The sequence below is a fragment of the Poecilia reticulata genome, chromosome 15, assembly GCF_904066995.2.
Source record: "Poecilia reticulata chromosome 15, P_reticulata-male-v2, whole genome shotgun sequence".
Lineage (NCBI taxonomy): Eukaryota > Metazoa > Chordata > Actinopteri > Cyprinodontiformes > Poeciliidae > Poecilia > Poecilia reticulata.
The window spans coordinates 6,326,898-6,345,588 of NC_088844.1; the positions used below are offsets into that span (position 1 = coordinate 6,326,898).

Below are 18,691 nucleotides of genomic sequence, written 5' to 3' on the forward strand. Positions count from 1 at the left end.
CAGAAAAATGTAAATAATAACAAAAGAAAAATGTATTCAAATGTGGATATTTTGCATTCTCTACCTCCTGGCCCGAATGTCTAACAGAAGTTGAGGTGAGGTAAAGCAAACCTCGAGAAATATTTCAAAAATACAACTTTGCTATTAATTCAATGTAAAACAAAACAAAAATCAGAGCAGTTGGGGTCTGCCAAAGTCAAATGTATAAGTTAAAATAAATAAAAACTTCAATAAAAAAAATATATAAGAGCAAGAAAAATATATACTTTTCACCCATTGCATGTGGCATAAATTCATGTTTCCAAAGTAATTTTTAATTCTTAGTTGAAGTCGGTACCACTATTCCAATTTGATTAATGCATATTTAATGTATTGAGACTTTTTTCCTGCTTGTTTTACTTTTTGCATTCATATGTCAAACATTTATGTAAATTTTGACTCCCTTGTATGTTCTACTGAAAGCTGAGTTTCAATGTTTTATCTTTCTCTGTCTTGCAGGACCTCCAGTAAGTAACATCAGATGCTGTATTTGAACTCCATGTGGTATGTTGTGGTCTGTTTGGGGATGAGGAAGTTTAGAGTTTATCTCCAGGTTTCATGTTGTCACATCTGGTTTCGTCGGGCTAAACATTGACTTCATTACTTTTGTTATTAGAAAGTAGATGTAGTTTATTTAGTAACTATTTCTGTTCAAACCCCAGAATAGAACCAACCTTTTCCTTATCAGGTTGTTGAACCTTTTTAAGTTCCTGGTCCTGATGCTGCTTCCCCAAAAGATGAAGGCAGGAGAATTCAACTCAATTCAGACTAATTATGCAGAGTTACAAGAACCTTGGGGATCATCTGAACAGCAAACTGGACTGGACTCTTAACGTAAAAGCAGTTTCCCAAAAGGGCAGAGCAGGCTATACGTGCTATGGACGTTCAGGTCTTTTAGGGTCCAGGGGGAACTGCTGAGGACCTTCTATGATTTTTTATATATATATATATATATATATATATATATATATATATATATATATATATATATATATATATATATATATATATATATATATATATATATATGTGTGTGTGTGTGTGTGTGTTTCTCTTATGCTATCTGTTCATAGGGGACGGCAGGGGAGCCTGGTCTGTCTATCATTGGACCAAGAGGGCCTCCTGTGAGTACTGCTGTTTGTGATATGCCAAAACTCATAATTACCTCAAAAATGTATATCTTTTATTATATTTTTCTCCCATGCAGGTTGCCATTTTTAAACCTGCTAAAAACGAACAGGTTTAAGAGAAGTTTAGTCTGATTTAACTTTTGCATATGATATAACTGTACAGTCTGTACTCTGAGAATATCTGATATCTGACACATAATGTCAGATATCAGATATTGTTGTTTTTACCCTGTTACCTCTGAGGCTAAATGTTTTCAGTTAGGTTTAGCTGGTTTGATTAATCCTTTGGTCCCTAAGCAAAAGCAATTGCAAAGTGTGTGATGCTTGTCTTTGTCACGAAGCAACAATCTGTTGAGACCAGTCTGTTAGTGTGAACTTCAAGTCTTTTCAAAATCTTAGAAAACAGAAAAAGTCATCAATTTTGTCCCCAGCTAAGGAAATTGATAAAATTTTCTTTACTATCCTGCACTGTTGCATGCCAGATTATTAACAATATGGCTTTTTACTGTCCTCTTTGTTTTTAGGGACAACCTGGCACAAGAGGATTCTCTGGTTTCCCAGTAAGCGATTGTACAGTTTTTAGTAAGACAGATGAATGGGTACGGATGTGTCTTTTAATCACAAAACCTAGTTTACAGTTACGTCATATGCCACAATTGTAGCCATAGAATCCTTGAATAATTGCTAAGTAAGATATAAGATATAAAATGGAGACCAAGACACAAGAAAAATGGTCTAAATATTTTGCAGTACTGCGTGATTTTTGTATCAAAGTTAGTGACAAGCTAAAATGTTTTATTCTTTATGACCCAAACTTTAACCTTTACCTTTAAACTTTGATCTGCAACCAAAAAGGAACAAAATGACTAGATATACATGAAGTTAAATATGTTAAACACATGACAACATAATTTTCTTAAAGGTTTAAAATAACAGGAAATTCAATTGCATATATATATATATATATATATATATATATATATATATATATATATATATATATATATATATATATATATATATATATATTGATGTGTACACTTTGAGTTTATTCCTTGGCATTTCATTCTTCCATATTATTGTTGAAGTACATGTTGATTAATACTTAAATTTGCTTTATTTAAATCACTGCTTACGTTAAAACCGGATGTTGCTTCATCCGGTTTTAAGATTTTCTTAGACATTGTTAATGATTTGTTTATTGACGTGGATTAAATGTTTGTCTTCTTCTTCATAGGGTCCTATTGGGTTGGACGGAAAGCCTGTGAGTTTTCTTTTTTCTTTTGGAAGAAAATAAAAGTAGAGATTTTTGTGTACCTGTTTATTGTGTGAGTGCGTGGCTGTGGTCTCGATGAATTAAAAGCTCTTTTTGGTTTTATCGGCTTTAACAACACAATATAACAATTCACATTGTGTAACCCAACCTAACATTTTATGTCCACTCAGGGGCAAAAAGGACAAAAGGGAGACATGGTGAGCATGGCTACTTGTTTATACCCACAATACACAAGTAATAATTTGAATCGTTTGACCGCTTCAATTTTAAAAGTGGAATAAAATTTCCAGCTTTAATTGAAGGCATTATAAAGAGGATGTGTTTTGTTGATTTTTCATTTCTTTTCTTTTAGGGTTCTCGTGGTCCTCAAGGAAACCTGGTGAGTTTGCAATTTTTTTTAAAATTCTTTTTCACAAGATAGCAAACCTGATATCTTTGCAAAATATATAAACAGAAAACTTCTTTTCCCTTTCATTTATTTCTAGGGGGAGCCTGGCCTCAAAGGGGAGAAGGTGAGAGATGCTGCCGTTTGCATCACAATACCACGATTCAGCCGACCTGTGGATGTATTTCAATGCGTATTTCTGTATAGAAACAGATTATTATACCCAGATCCCAGGTCTGAATGTCTGAATCCAGTGTCTCATCCAGTGCCGGCCCAAAGCACAAGCAAATTGAGCGGCCACTTACTGGAACTGATTTTATTTATATATATATATTTATTTTTTTAGTAATGATTTCTATGTGGTAACATTACCAAAAACACACAATTTCATTATAAAGTTGTGATTTGTTTTACAATAATATATATTTGATCATGTAGAAATAATTTTTACACGGGCAACAAGAAAGAAGAAATTAGAAATCACACTTCACTGGTAATATACGCATCCAAACCTCCAAAGGAGCGGTGGAAGATACGTAAGCGAAACAATGTCACAAAAAATAACTTATCCTTCAGGGAGAGAGAAAATAAAGATACAATACATACATTTAATCCAATTTAGAGCCTGGTTATTAAACAAAGCAGAACAGTTTTCTAGACTTCCAAATACAAAACAAGTGCTGACTTTAAAATGTGTAGTTGGTGTAATGTTTACAACACAGCTGAAATGGATACTTGGAGGTTTACTGAATGTTTTGTTTTCTTCAGGGTACATGTGGAGATTTAACACACCGGGTAAGATTGTTTTTTATATATTTTTCACAACATGCTGACACATGTCATACGTAGTTATTGAAAACAGCAACTTGATTGGTTTGGGTTTTTCTAAATAGTTTCTTCTTTTTCACATTGATATTATTCATGTTGAGTGTATATCAAACGTGTCCCTTTCAATTTCTTCACCAGGTTTAAAACCCCATTGTCATCTAGGCAGGCAGAAAATCAGCAACACACATCAAAATGGTTACACAGATAAAAGATACTTAAAAGATCATTTAAAAAATCATTAAAAAGCACATCTAGATATGAAGGGAGTATTGGTTTGAAAATGGAAATCTTTCAAGCTTTATGGGATGAGATTCATGGAAAAAAGGTCCAGGAATAGAGATATTAAGATATTTTTTGCTGTTAGTTTTACATGCTGTACATGTACTGAATTTGTTATAGCTGCACTGATTGAGCTTTTCCAGATCTCTAGAATGTAGTCCTTTCAAAGGAAGAACATTAAAAAAAGATTTTTATTGTTTCTATCCTTCAGATTGTTGCAAGCATTTGTTGCACATGCTTTTGCTTCCTTTCCCGTTTTATGTTCTTTACTCCTGTTATGCCCTCCCCCCTTTAATTTCCATTGTTGTGGTCCGTTTTCCTTCCCGTTTCATTCTTTTCCTTTTCATTCTTGTTTGAACCTGTTAGATTTTTCCTTCCCGTGATCTTTTTGCATGGTGGTCAAGTCTGTTTATGACTTCTTCTTACAGGTGTTACCCATGACCCTGAGAAACATGCCTTCTATAAACCATCTAATCTTAAAACGCCTCCAGGTAAACATCTGTCTAGGCAATATTTGTTTTTCGTTAAGCCTTATGTACAACTAACCAACTCTCCACAAACTTTGTCTCCTCTGTCTTCTGCCTAACAATCTTTTGGCTTTAACATTTTTGGCCGTGTTCAAACCAAAAAGATTTGTTGTTATTCAATACCTGGCATGCAGACTTTATATGTTAATAAAAAAAGAATTTTGCATAGCAAAGATCCGGTGTGAATTGTTACCGGATCAAAACAAATTACTACTTTTTTTTATTCATTCATTAAGAAAATTCAGTAACTCAGAAAAGAAGAATATTGTGGCTAAACTAAATATTGAAAACTTGTGAAATCACATACTAATCAGCTAATTAACTCAAAACATCTACAAAATGAATAGTGACGTGCCCAATATATCGCATGCTATCATTTGTCATCAGTCACTCAGCCGTCTCAGAACGTAGAGGCGACTTTTGGCTCTTCCTGTACGCAACGTTAATGTTCTTGATCCAGTCCAGTTTATAGTCAATGTGAAGTCTCAAATATTTATAATTCTCCACAATGTCCACACTGACCCCCGGGATGATAACAGGGGCCACTGGCATCCTGGTCGTCCTCCTCAGATCCACCATCAGTTCCTTGGTTTTTGTCACTTTGAGCTGCAGATGATTCAGCTCACACCATGTGACAAAGTTGCCTACAGAAGCCCTGTATTTAACCTCATCACCCTCACTGATACAACCAACTACAGCTGATTCATCTAAGAACATCTGGAGATGACAGGACTCAGTGCAATAGCTGACGTCAGCTGTATAGACCGTGAATATGTAGGGAGACAGGACAGTCCCTTGTGAAGCCCTTGTGTTGTTGACAACACTGTCTGACACCCAGTGTCGCAGGTGCACGAAATATAGTCTGCCAGTTAGATAGTCAACAATCCTGGTTGTGTTTGTGTGAGAGTATATATAGACATTTATGCGCAATTGCAAGTTTTGTCCCATGGGGGCTCTCATATCTCTGCTCCAGTGCACGCCATGGTCCTGCTGTTGTCCCCATAAATACTGTACAGACCTCATAGCTTTCATGCAAGCTTTGCAAAAACCATGTGGGCACAGCTCTCATCCCACTCCAGACACTTTAGGTTTTTCAGTCACATGCCTCTGGCTGAGTCAGTACTATTTCAGCCGAAAGTCAAGAGCCAAGCCAAGAACCATGTCAGTGACCAAGATGACGTACGGCGGATCATCAGACTCAGAGAGCAATGAAGACTGGGTCCAGGTCCTGGATCAGTGCTGTCTTGAGACCGTTTGTTGGCCCCAGTTAGACTGATGATGAGCTGGTGTCATGCTTGCTGTCTTCTGAGCGGGAAAACTGTCCAGCCTGCTGCAGTCCCTCTTGTTCTGACTCCTTTGCTGTCTTCACCTTGGGGACATATTCAGGTTGACCTCTATGGAGAACATTATGGGGTACCTTCTCTTGCCCGCTACCTGCTGGTTGTTAATGATCTTCATTCTAAGTGGTCAGAAATTTGCAAACTGAACTCAATCACTGCATCCTCCGTCATCGACTTTCTGGAACCTTTTTAGATGTTTAAAGAGTTTATAAATAAAATTGATCATTAACTGTCCATCCATCCATTTTCTAACACCCTTGTCTCTAGTGGGGTCAGGAGGGGTACTGGTGTCCTTTTAGAGCGAATGTTTTGAGCGAGAGGCGGCGTCACCCTGGACAGGTCGCCAGTCTGTTGCGGTTATTAACTGTCTTCTCCATTAATATTTTAATGGAAATCACTTGAACTTGTTTTCATTACCTTAGCTGAAATTAACTATATTGTCACTTCTAGCAGAAGCCTTAAAACTTTTACAACTCTTAAAAATAATGTACCAAATGTAAACTTTGCAGTAATGTAAAGAGTTGACTATTAATAGATTTGTTAGTCTTCATAATTGATTGTAACTCAAAAGTCTCTCAGCAGGGTGCACCTGGATTACAAGGACCCCCAGGACCTCCAGGCCTCCCTGGTGCCCCTGGTTCCCCTGGCCTTAATGGTCCCAGTGGACCACCGGTGAGTCCCAGCTTTACTTGAGATACAAAACCACAAATAATTGACTTTTTGTACAATATTCCTAGTTGTAGTTTTTGATCGTTCCTTGTTGAAAAGAAATGTAAACATCAGTCATGCAAGAAGTGCTCTTGTTCTTCTTGTTCTTTTTAACACATTTTAGCAAAGATTTATGCGGATTGCGGTGCAAACTCCTACTATTGCCACCATCGTCTCTCAATGTAGCCAACTCTGGGTCATAATTTCATGTCACCTACCCAGTGACAGAGAATTGACCAGTGAGATACTGTTAATGAATGGTCCACGACGCTTTTTAAAACATCCTTGCAATGTTTTGCATGTTTTGTTGCCATTTATGCCAGGTAAAAGAAACCGCAGTGTCAAAATATTTAAAATCGATAGCAAGTCTGTAACCCTGCAACCGTAAATAACAGCGCAACAGCTGCTATGAATTAGGGGTAAGTCAGGAGTACCGTGGACTTTAAGTACAGAGTTTGGGCTGACTGGATGCTACAGGTAGTCATTTGGATGTCAGATTATTTTTCTCCAGCTCCATTGATGTTGAAATTTAAGTTGATGTTTCAGGTGAGTAATTCAGCTAAGTGCAAATGAAATGCCATTACAATGGACACCTCTAAAACAGCCTGGGTTTTATCTAAGGTGTCTAAAGGTTTCTGTCCCTCCAAAGGTTTGTCAATCCAAATACAAAGCAGCACAGAAAAAGATCAAAACTATAATTCCACAAAACAAATTCCCTTAAAAGTTTGTAATACCATTTAATCCCCTCACTCCAAGAAAAAAGAACCACCACAACCAACCAGTATACTCAAAGCATTTCAATATACTGTCCACAGTAACAGAAACACCTGGATGTATGGATTACCAAAGAAACATACATGTTTTCTATGTGTGCCAGGGTGAAAAGGGAGAGCCAAGCTCTTTTGCTAAGGGAAGTAAAGGAGAGCCAGGTTCACCAGGACTAATCGGCCCAATGGGGCCCAAGGTGAGATAAGCATCAATGATTACCTTTTAGCTCAGCAGTTGAAGTTGTACAAAAAAAAGAAAAAAGAAAAAAAAAGACTTAAAGAAGTTTATTTTTTAGGGCGAAAAAGGAAATAAGGTAAGACATGAAACTGAAACCACTCATTAAAAAAAAAAGGATAATTACTTTGAAAACATGTTATGGTGGTCAATTTTCTATTAGGGGGAAGCAGGTACCAAAGGCCCTGCTGGCCCAAGAGTAAGTCTTCCATAACTGCCATACAACATTTTTTTAATTTAGGATTTCATTTCTCATTGCTAATCAAAGAACTTTTATCTCTGTGTCCACAAAGGTTCCAAATGTTTTTGTCCTGTTTCTTAGGGTCCGTCAGGTCCAACAGGGCAGCCAGGAAAGATTGAACTCCAGAACAGTGAAAATGTATTCCATTATTTCAGTATGTACTGTATTGTATCCCTGTAAGAGAATGTGTATTAGTTTAGTAATAGTATGTTTCTTTACAGAGCATTCGCAATATGCCCCTAATGGTAAGTGACTTTAGTTTATCCCTTAGCATATGGTGGGTTGTTGGAGGATTGCTGAAACCAAGAATTCAGTTCTGCCAATGAAGGATGCTAGATGTTGAACATGACTTAAAATGAACTAAAACTGCAACGCTAAAGCAGACTGCTTTAAAGATCAGACTAGCTCAGAGGGGCTAACACTAAGGTTGAGAGATACATTATATTCATGAGATCTTGTCCTTCTCAACAAGATCTAGAGAAACTCATCCATGCTTTTATCTTTAGTCACATTGGTAAGTTAAATTTATAGCACCTGCGATTCTCCTCACTTTGCTCTTCAGTTCAGTTTGCAAGTTGCTTTGAATATCAGGGTTTTTTTGTGATATCAAGTCTATTTTTATACATTCAAACCTTTAGAAGAAAAGGCCCTAAGTGGATTAGCAAGGAAGAAAACAAACAGTAAGATGGTAAGATCAAACTTTCAAGATGACTCAAGAAAATCTAACTTAGAAAAAATACACAATATTGAAGGGCAAAAACAGTGTTGGGATGAGGCACTTAGCAAAACATCAAGCAGATATTAATAAAGCAGAAGTAGAATCAACAAACCAAATGGATTTGTTGTTTTTCTGACATTATTCCACATCCTCATAGGGGCTTCCTGGATTACCTGGACCGCCAGGATCACCTGGAATCCCTGGTGAAAAGGTAGGCAATTTTTTTAAATGGCATTGAAACAAGATTTTCTATAATTGTGGGGATGTAGATTTTGTGTGTCTGTTTCTAGTTAATCTTGTCTCTATGTCGTCTTCCTGCCCTGATTGATTCCAGCTGTCTCATGTTTCCCCTGATTACCTCCCTGTGTATTTAACTTCACCTGTGTCACCTGCCGGACCCTAGTCGTTAGTCGTGTCTCATTGTCTAGTGTTAGTTCCCTAGCCTCTTCCCTAACCTGGATTTCTGTTCACTTTGTCCATTAAAATCATCACTTTCCACTTCAACCTAGGTCCAGCCGCATACATCCTCACCACCACAAACACTACAATTCATGGCAATAATCAGGCCTGTCTATTTAATCACATACTAAATAGACAGTATTTAGTATGTGTGGATGTGGATGAATCCACATCCACACTGTTCAGTCACTGCCTTAGCACTGGTGATTGTGCTAAAGTCTATTAAAATGCAGATTTTTAGATCTAAGCACTTAAGGTTGTTTGTTAATGCTTACTAAAATTTTAAAGCTAGATATTAGCTGTAATACAGAAGTTTGTAACCAAGATGAAATTTGTTCAAAGATTAATATTTAATTGGTATACTTGGCTAAAAAATAAGCATGATTACTGTATAAACATTCACATTTTCAGTTGTTGGCTTTTCCCTGCTTTATTCTAAGCAGCTTTTGTTGGTTTTAACAACAACCAGGGATGGGCCAGTTGCTGGTATTGAATTACCATAATATGAAAAAGTCACAGCTTCAAACCACAAACATTTTTCATACCATTCTTCCAGAATAAGCGTTTATTTTTACTGGTCAGAGATAAAGTGGAGGTAGAATCCCAGCAGCCATGTGTAGCTGCTGCATGATGATCCCTCGCCCCTCACCCCATCTAAAGTCTGCTGTAAGGGAATTCTTTGGCCTACGAAGCAAGATAGGCGGCCACTTGGAATCAAATGGTAGTGTAGAAGAGAGACTAGCTACTGCAGCAGGTTGTGTACCTTTGTGGGTAGAACACGTAGTGGTCTGGATTCAGATGGTTGATGGAGCAGCGTGATCATTGAGATGGGAAAGTTGTGGGTTACGTTGGAGGGCGGACAGGTAACAGCACAGGTAGTGGAAGGAGAACCGGTCCATTGCCAACAGTGGAAGGAGAGGCCAGAGATTCTTCCTGAGAACTTGCAGTCTTGGACATGAAGGACTTGGGCAACACAATTGGTAACATCCAAGGCGTCACAAAAGGAGACCATAAGGTGAAGGACTCAGGCCACACAATGGGTAAAATTCAAGGTGCCACAAAGGTAAACCTGCAATGAGATCAACAGGTAAATGCAACTGGAAACAATCTGGGAAAAACACAGAGACAAAACTCAGAGGGGCAGAGAGTACCACAACACGCAAACACTCAGGCGCTGAAGTGTTGACAACCTACTCCTCTTATACCCAGGCTGATGAGGCAGATTGCTTGCAGGTGAGTGGAATCTTAACACCCTCCAGGTGAACAACCTCCTGGCTCCATCTAGTTGACTGAACTGTTGACTGTGACAAGGCAGCAGACAGAGAAGAACTCCCCACAAAAGCTAAAACCCTGTTCCCAACACATAACAGTTGGTGCAAATTGGTTGATTCATGTTTGATTTGGAGGCAACCGTGTGCAAAGAGCGAGGGATTGAAATTCACCATTCATCCACATCCACACTGTTCAGCCACCAGCCAGTGTTGAGCAAATTCATTATGATGTGATTTTCTGTCACTTGGCACAGGTTTAAACCTAAATGAATCAAAGAGTAAAAGTAAGACATCCAGTAGAAAAACAGATAACTTCCTGTTGGAAGTGGACACGGCTAAGGTGATGTCACCAGTTGACCCTGTGAATGTGATGAGGGCTGGTCTCTAATAAGACACAGAAAGTCTGATGCAGCAGTGACCTTGTATGTAGAAGTTAATGCATCTTGATGTTTCATGGTGAATGGTCAGGTTTTGAGGGTTGGCCACACCCCTTGGTATACGGATGTATACCAAGTTTAATAATTCTGGGATAAAGCATGGCTTTGGGCTGATTACTTAAAGTATTAAAGGGGATGCTGTAGGCCAGAGATCTCATTCTCGTGGCCCGCAGGATGTTGTCTCGTGGCCCCCACCGTGATATGAAAGTATAATATTAGTGCGGCCCACAGGGTGAGCGAACCTACGCTTGTAACAATGGTGCGGCGGTGATGGAACAGTCCGGTACCAGTTTCCCTTCCTGCAGTCGCCAATCCGGTACTTTCTACCATTAACAAATGCCACGATCAAACGCAGAGAAAGGCGACTGCTACTGGTCTGCTCGTCTTCCGCCGCACTGTTGTGACAAGTAGAAGCGGTAATGATGTCACGCATCGAGACGTTCTCCATACGTTGCTAGCTGACTAGAAACGTCTATAAAACATAGAACAAGAGTGATGCCAAGTGGAATAAACTTAGGGTGCGTTCACATTGCAGAATAAAGTGACCCGATTCCAATTTTTTTTTGACATATTGCGACCTGTATCTGCTCTTTTCATGACAGTCTGAACAGCACAGGTCGGATTCTTTTCGAACGTGACCCATATCCGATACGTATCCGATTCAAATGCGACCTAACGTACAGGCCGCATTCATCCGAACTGAACGTCACTGATACTTAACAAATTCTGCGTCCTGATACGCGCAAGTGGGAAGAAAAACAGCTATGACAGACTATAATGAGGATTAAGTTGTTAATATGCTACTCCTGTTGAACAACAACTTCAAATATGTAAGTTAAGCTCCACCGGTTTGCATGTGAACGACTGGCAAAAAAGTGTGAACGGTCCGGCAAAAAAAATCCGGTTTGACAAAAAAATCGGAATTGGGTCACTTCAGGCTGCAGTGTGAACGCACCCTAAATTTTGTCACACCCTCATCATGTCTTTGTCAAAGCCAAAGCCTGCAGTTCACGTATTGGAGAAATAATTAAATGTTTTAAAATGTTTTTTGTGGAATCCTTTATGCCGCCCAGACTCTGCCTCCAGCGGCCCCCGGGTAAATTGAGTTTGAGACCCCTGCTGTAGGCCAAGCACACCAAAGATTGCTGTTGATTCCTGTTGGGGGTCAATCCCAATGTGTTTGGTGCAGCTCGGCTCGAATCTGTGGAATTTAGAGTCAAACGTATGGCAATAGCGTCACAGGTCGCTTCGCCATGCCGCCGTGCTCACCTCCTCCACTGTCAGTGTTGGTGTTAGTCAGTGTTACACCAACATGTCTTCTGTATATGGACATAGTTGCAGGTTGATTAGGTCAAAGGTGTCAGAGACCATTCAGAGTAAAACATTACGCTTCCTGTTCTTAGTGGGGGTAGCCTAAGTGATGTCATCATTTGACCATTGGGTGTTGTAGGGCATTCGATGATGATCAATCACTGAAGGTTTGGTGTCTCAGTGAGTTTTGTGTAGGAGATATAAGAATTTTGTGTTTCATGGCGAGATGTCAAACTTTGAGACCTAGACATGCCCTTTCAGCCTGCACGAGTTTGACAATTGTACTAAATTTCATGTCTCTACGACGAAGTAAGGTCAGTGCAGAGGGTATTTTGAAAGTTGTTAGTGGGGGCCGCGGAGCAGTTTATGCTGCGATTTATGTGACAATCTTAAAATACGTGTGTGTGCTGGGGCAGCCAACAGATTGAACAGACTGACCTGCAAGACATTATGGGAGTGAAGCTGGACTCTTTGACACCACTCTCCTTAGACAGGACTCTTTCTGCCCAAGGTGGATGTCATCTTGGACAAGTTTCATCCACTTCATGATGTGCTGGCCATCTAAAGGACCACTTTCAGCCACTTGAAAGAGTTAAACCAAACTTTGTACACATGTTCAAGGCCACACCATGAGACCATATCTTATACTGAACGGATACCGTTATGCATTGTTTGCTCGCTGTATGTAATCCAAACTGAAATTAACTGGTTAATGAGGAAAGATGGGCCTGGCCCAATGATAAGTGTATAACAGTCAGAAGAAGAATAAATGCTAGGACCACGTAGATGTCAATCAGCAGCAAACTGGTCTGATGTTACCAGTTATGACATAGTTACCAGATATGGATGGTGAGGTTGGGTGCCTCACCTTGTAATCCAAGGTGAAGCACATGGGAATACGGGTACCTGAATTGTTTAGATGAAGGCCGTCAGTTCCAAAAAAGATGTCTTCTTCCCCAGAAAACATAAAAATTTTCCACAAAGTTTACATTTTGCAGAATGCAAACGGAAGGGCTTTCCCGAGACTGTACACAGTAAAATGAATACATTTTTAGACTAGTCGATTCTTTGGGTTCATTTTTTATGCATCACGTTGAGTTTTGTCACATTTATGTGACAAAACTGATTTTTCTAAGATGAAAGATGAAGAACTACGTGAGTTTGTCAGTTTGAAATGTACAAAACCACAAAGGAATTTACCATAACCTTTGCATCGCCGGCAAAGGCTACAGGATTAATGTGTGGCATAATGCCTGGCTCTTTTTCATCCATCAAAATGATCAGCGCCACCTGGTGCATTGAAGCTTCTAAACTGGCAGCTTTTATGAAAACACTGTCTGTATGGAGCTTGAAACATAATTCAAGCTCCATTCTGAGGATCCAAAAGAGTCTATGCCTTATGTTGGGATGTTCATCCCGTAAAGACATATATTTCCAAGTCCATATTCTTTAAAAGCCATTTAAACAAAGAAGTATCCCGTAAACTTGAGCCTTCCTCAAATTTGATCCATTACATATCTGAAGGACTTTTAAATTTGTGTATTTTTTAGGGACAGCCAGGTATTGGCATCAAAGGGGAAAAGGGTGCGATAGGGCAAAAAGGTGACAAAGGAGACAGAGGCTTTCTTCGATTTTCTGTAAGTAGACTTTTGTATCCTCCTTCCCTGTTGTTCATTTTTTAATGAAGTAATTACAAATATAGAGTTTGTGGTCTTGAACATTTGCTTAAGATGCATTTCTTCTCTATACTATGGTGTCACTGTCTAAACGTTTCTCATCTTTGTGCTTACTTTTATAATTAACCAATAATAAAAATAAAAAAGTTTCACATACAGTTTTAAAAATTTTGTTTACAGTCATGCTGTTAGTTGTATGACTGTTGCCTTCACTGCTCTGATAACAAAGCTTGTTTGAAGTATCTTGGGAATGGTGGCCATTTTAAGGGGCATATAACAATAAAATTGTATTAAGTGGGTTTTATTTGGCCAGGCAAAGCATTTAAATCTGTTAGCATAGCTACTCAGATAACTCAACCCCTTAGAATTGAGTTATCTGAGTAGTTATTTAATCATCTCAAAAAGCTGTACTCAACAGAAGGTGCCGCTCAAGGTGGTATTGCTGTGGTTCCACAGGTTTTTGTTGTGGTACTTGCTATGGTGGCAGCAAGAGGTTGCTGCAGATGGCATGGCTGAGGGCAGTGCTGTGGTGGTGTCGGTTGTTTTGGAGGTGATAGAGGTTGGTGGCTCGGCGGTGACCGAAGATGATGAGGGGTTATGAACAGATGTGGCCACCCACAGTTTGATCAATTTCAACGGGATCTTGAGTGTTTTCTCCTTGTACCTTCTAGGGTAGGGGTCACCAACTCCAGTCCTCAAGGGCTACCATCCTGCAACTTTAGATTCACCTCTGCTCCAAAATGTCTGAATTCCCTCACCAGCATTCATTCATCTCTGCAATAGGCTGAAAACGAGCAGTTTATTTGATCCAGGTGTGCTTGAGCAAAGACGCATCTAAAAGTTGCAGGATGGTAGCCCTCGAGGACTGGAGTTGGTGACCCCTGTTCTAAGGTGATCAATGTGGATCTTATTGATAGATTTCTTACTCCTATCAACAATGCCAACACTTTTCCCATCAACCTAAGTTATGGTGTAGGGTCCAAGGAAATCTGGGTCCATCTTTCCACTTTTCCATTGCTGACTTCTGTTTTTTTTTTTCTCCAATGTCCCCATCCTGAAAGCTTTGAGGCTGTGCTTGTGACCGATGTCTTGACATAGTTCTTTCTTGTACTTCCTCTTGGTTTCCCTGGACAACTTTCAGTATTTCCTCTTGCTGATTAATGTCTACAGCCACTTCTTCCACCATTTCCTCAAACGATCCATCAAGTTGAATAAATTGATAACAAAATATGGCTTGGTATGAGACACAGATGCTCCTTTTTTTATCCCCAGGATTTTGCTCATCTCAGTGTTGATCTGTAACCAAATGTTTTGAATTATTTTTCAGCTATGTTCTTTGTGTTTACATGTAAAATACATTGTTAGAAACTGCTTCTATGGATGTTCTATCAAGCACAGCTGTTGATGCATATGAGTTGCTAAACTCTTTCCCTTGATTTGACAAGATTCTTTGTGGAACCTCAAACTAGTACACCAATTTAAGTATGCATTCTGTGACCTCAGCTGCAGTTTTAGATTTGATTCGGTAGACCTGTGTCCATCTAGTGCAGTAATACATAATAATGTGGTACAAAATGGTGAACCTTAATTTAAAGAACAAGATGTTTCATAAGGTTAAAGCAAAATGTAAGTATATTTATTGTAACAGTGTGTCGCAGTTAAAAACTTAAATACCACAAATTGAACTAATAATTACATAATTACAACATGATGCTGCTACCCCCATGCTTGACAGTTAGGATGTTACAACCGTCCCCATTCTTCCTCCAAATGTAATGATAGTCATTATGGCCGAACAGTTCCACTTTAGTTTTATCAGACCAGCTGACATATTTCTGCAATCTGGTTTTTTATGTTTCTTTTGAAATAAAGGTTTCTTCATCTCTAAGTGGCCTTTCAGCCCATGTCGGTACAGAACAGTTTGACTGTGATTAACAACACAGTCTTACCTGCTTCAGTCAGCATATACAGGTCCTTCTCAAAAGATTTGCATATTGTGATAAAGTTCATTATTTTCCATAATGTAATGATAAAAATTAAACTGTCATATATTTTAGATTTATTGCACACCAACTGAAATATTTCAGGTCTTTTATTGTTTTAATACTGATGATTTTGGCATACAGCTCATGAAAACCCAAAATTCCCATCTCAAAAAATTAGCATATTTCATTCGACCAATAAAAGAAATGTGTTTTAATACCAAAAAAGTCAACCTTCAAATAATTATGTTCAGTTATGCACTCAATACTTGGTCAGGAATCCTTTTGCAGCCTTCAAGGCAGCGTGGCATGGAGGCAATCAGCCCGTGGCACTGCTGAGGTGTTATGGAGCCCAGGATGCTTCGATGGCGGCCTTAAGCTCATCCAGAGTTTTGGGTCTTGCGTCTCTCAACTTTCTCTTCACAATATCCCACAGATTCTCTATGGGGTTCAGGTCAGGAGAGTTGGCAAGTCAATTGGGCACAGTAATAACCATGGTTAGTAAACCGTTACCAGTGATTTTGGCACTGTGAGCAGGTGCCAGGTTGTGCTGAAGAATGAAATCTTCATATCCATAAAGCTTTTCAGCAGATGGAAGCATGAAGTGCTCCAAAATCTCCTGATAGCTGCTGCATTGACCCTGCCCTTGATAAAACACAGTGGACCAACAGCAGCAGCTGACATGGCAGTGGCACCCAGACCATCACTGACTGTGGGTACTTGACACTGGACTTCAGTCATTTTGGCATTTCCTTCTCCCCAGTCTTCCTCCAGACTCTGGCACCTTGATTTCCGAATGACATGCAAAATTTGCTTTCATCCGAAAAAAGTACTTTGGACCACTGAGCAACAGTCCCAGTGCTGCTTCTCTGTAGCCCAGGTCAGAGGCTTCTGCCGCTGTTTCTGGTTCAAGGTGGCTTGACCTGGGGAATGCGGCACCTGTAGCCCATTTCTTGCACACGCCTCTGCACGGTGGCTCTGGATAAACATCCAGAGCCACCGTGCTCTGGATGTTTATCCAGAGCACGGTGGGGGATAAACATCCAGAATGTTGGGGGAAGCAGTGGACTGCATACCAGCACTGAATTCTACAGTTGTCTTGATCTCAATTAATGATTTTTCCCCAACAACGCCCTCCGTAGATTGTGGAGAAGGACCGATTCCCCCAAGGTCCGGAATCGGTCCTTCTCCACAATCTTCCTCAGGGTCCGGTCACCTCTTCTCGTTGTGCAGCGTTTTCTGCCACACTTTTTCCTTCCCACTGAGGTGCTTTGATACAGCACTATGGGAACAGCCTATTCGTTCAGAAATGTCTTTCTGTGTCTTACCCTCTTGCTTGAGGGCGTCAATGATGGCCTTCTGGACAGCAGTCAGGTCAGCAGTCTTACCCATGATTGCGGTTTTGAGTAATGAACCAGGCTGGGAGTTTTTAAACGCCTCTGGAATCTTTTACAGGTGTTTAGAGTTAGTTTGTTGATTCAGATGATTAGGTTAATTGCTTGTTTAGAGAACCTTTTCATGATATGCTAATTTTTTGAGATGGGAATTTTGATTTTTCATGAGCTGTATGCCAAAATCATCAGTATTAAAACAATAAAAGACCTGAAATATTTCAGTTGGCGTGCAATGAATCTAAAATATATGACAGTTTAATTTTTATCATTACATTATGGAAAATAATTAACTTTATCACAATATGGCAATTTTTTGAGAAGGACCTGTAAAGGAGGTCTTTGGCTTTTGTTCTAGAGTCTATCTGCACATTTTGGACCGAAAGACTTTCATCTCTGAAACACAGAGCCCCTCTCATTCCTGAGCAGTATTATGGTTGGACATTCCCATCATGCCTATTCTAGAATATAATTTTTTCAACAGATGAACACAGCTCTTTCAAGCATCGGTGAATTGTTCCCAAAGATGAACCAGACTTGTGCAGTTGCACAATTCTCTTCCTGGTTTCTTTGCTGATTTCTTTTGACCTCCCCATCATGTCAAACAAGAAACCTGAGCTGTCCATGACGACATAATGATGTGACTGGCTTTGCTCTCAGCAAACTGGTTCTTTTACAGAATCGGGTAAGAACTGGCTCCAGAACCAGCGCCAGGAAAAGAACTGGACCTCTTTGGTGGAAAATTTTCAGAATCTGTAAATAATTTAAAATGCCCAAGTAGACGTGTTCAAGGCTTTGTCGTGGCCAGTCACATTTACCAAACAGAACCACCCTTCTCATTAGGAAAACAAAGAAAACATCAGTAAGTGAGTTAATAGACTGATATTTTCATTTCAACTTGCATTATATATTAAGATGTGTTATCACAGAGGCAGTCATGGACCAGGTTAGATGATCCGTGACTGTTAAATGGGTTAAGTGTTCCTCAGCCTGAAAAAGTTTGAGAAACACCAAACATCACTAACATGAAGCTGCTGCCCCTTGGTGCTGCAGTCCCTCAGCAGTTTTAATAGATATGGCACCATTTAAGAACAGTTAAATACTGCACACATTATGATGACTGAAAAACAGCACACTGCAATGGAGCAGTAATGTTATGTCATAACCGCGCCATTATTGTCGGTACCAATAAAGGTACAGTCCTGGCCCTTCATACTTTTTAAAAAAAAAAGTTTTTACGTTAATTGGACTAAGGAAAAAATAATCAATTCAAAAAATTATTTTGTAAAGTTGAGTAATGTTCACCCTGCAACAGACTGGCGACCTGTCCAGGGTGTACCCCGTCTCTTGCCCGAAACGTTTGCTGCAGATAGGCACCAGCAACCCTCCCGACCCCACTAGGGGCAAGGGTGTTAGAAAATGAATTGATGGATGAATGGATGAGTAATGTCCAGCAAAAAGAAACACTAGCTTAACATTTAAACACATTTAGAAATATTTGTGCTTCTTTTTTGTTATGCATGCCCTCAGTTGATTTTTCTTTGTTTTTTGTGCTAACAGGGTCCCACAGGACCAGCAGGTATACCAGGGTCTCCAGGACCAAAGGGAGATAGAGTAACTAACATTTTTATTGCTTATTATCCACTTGAAAGCATAATAAAAGTGTTACATTGTAAATGCGTTTTATATTT

General features: G+C 39.4%; 1 protein-coding gene across 1 annotated transcript in view; it reads left to right on the forward strand.

Annotated features, from left to right (window-relative positions):
* Positions 1-501: 501 nt before the first annotated feature.
* Positions 502-18,691, forward strand: part of col13a1 (collagen, type XIII, alpha 1) — a 32,632-nt gene continuing 14,442 nt past the window's right edge. The window contains exons 1-18 of the mRNA XM_081616425.1: positions 502-506; positions 1,113-1,163; positions 1,694-1,729; positions 2,407-2,433; positions 2,616-2,642; positions 2,798-2,824; positions 2,931-2,957; positions 3,599-3,625; positions 4,366-4,428; positions 6,384-6,476; positions 7,390-7,476; positions 7,576-7,593; positions 7,678-7,713; positions 7,837-7,893; positions 7,977-8,000; positions 8,631-8,684; positions 13,502-13,588; positions 18,561-18,614. Coding sequence (XP_081472551.1) covers positions 2,640-2,642; positions 2,798-2,824; positions 2,931-2,957; positions 3,599-3,625; positions 4,366-4,428; positions 6,384-6,476; positions 7,390-7,476; positions 7,576-7,593; positions 7,678-7,713; positions 7,837-7,893; positions 7,977-8,000; positions 8,631-8,684; positions 13,502-13,588; positions 18,561-18,614 — 657 coding nt within the window. The 5' untranslated portion in view covers positions 502-506; positions 1,113-1,163; positions 1,694-1,729; positions 2,407-2,433; positions 2,616-2,639. The remainder of the gene's footprint in view (positions 507-1,112; positions 1,164-1,693; positions 1,730-2,406; positions 2,434-2,615; positions 2,643-2,797; positions 2,825-2,930; positions 2,958-3,598; positions 3,626-4,365; positions 4,429-6,383; positions 6,477-7,389; positions 7,477-7,575; positions 7,594-7,677; positions 7,714-7,836; positions 7,894-7,976; positions 8,001-8,630; positions 8,685-13,501; positions 13,589-18,560; positions 18,615-18,691) is intronic.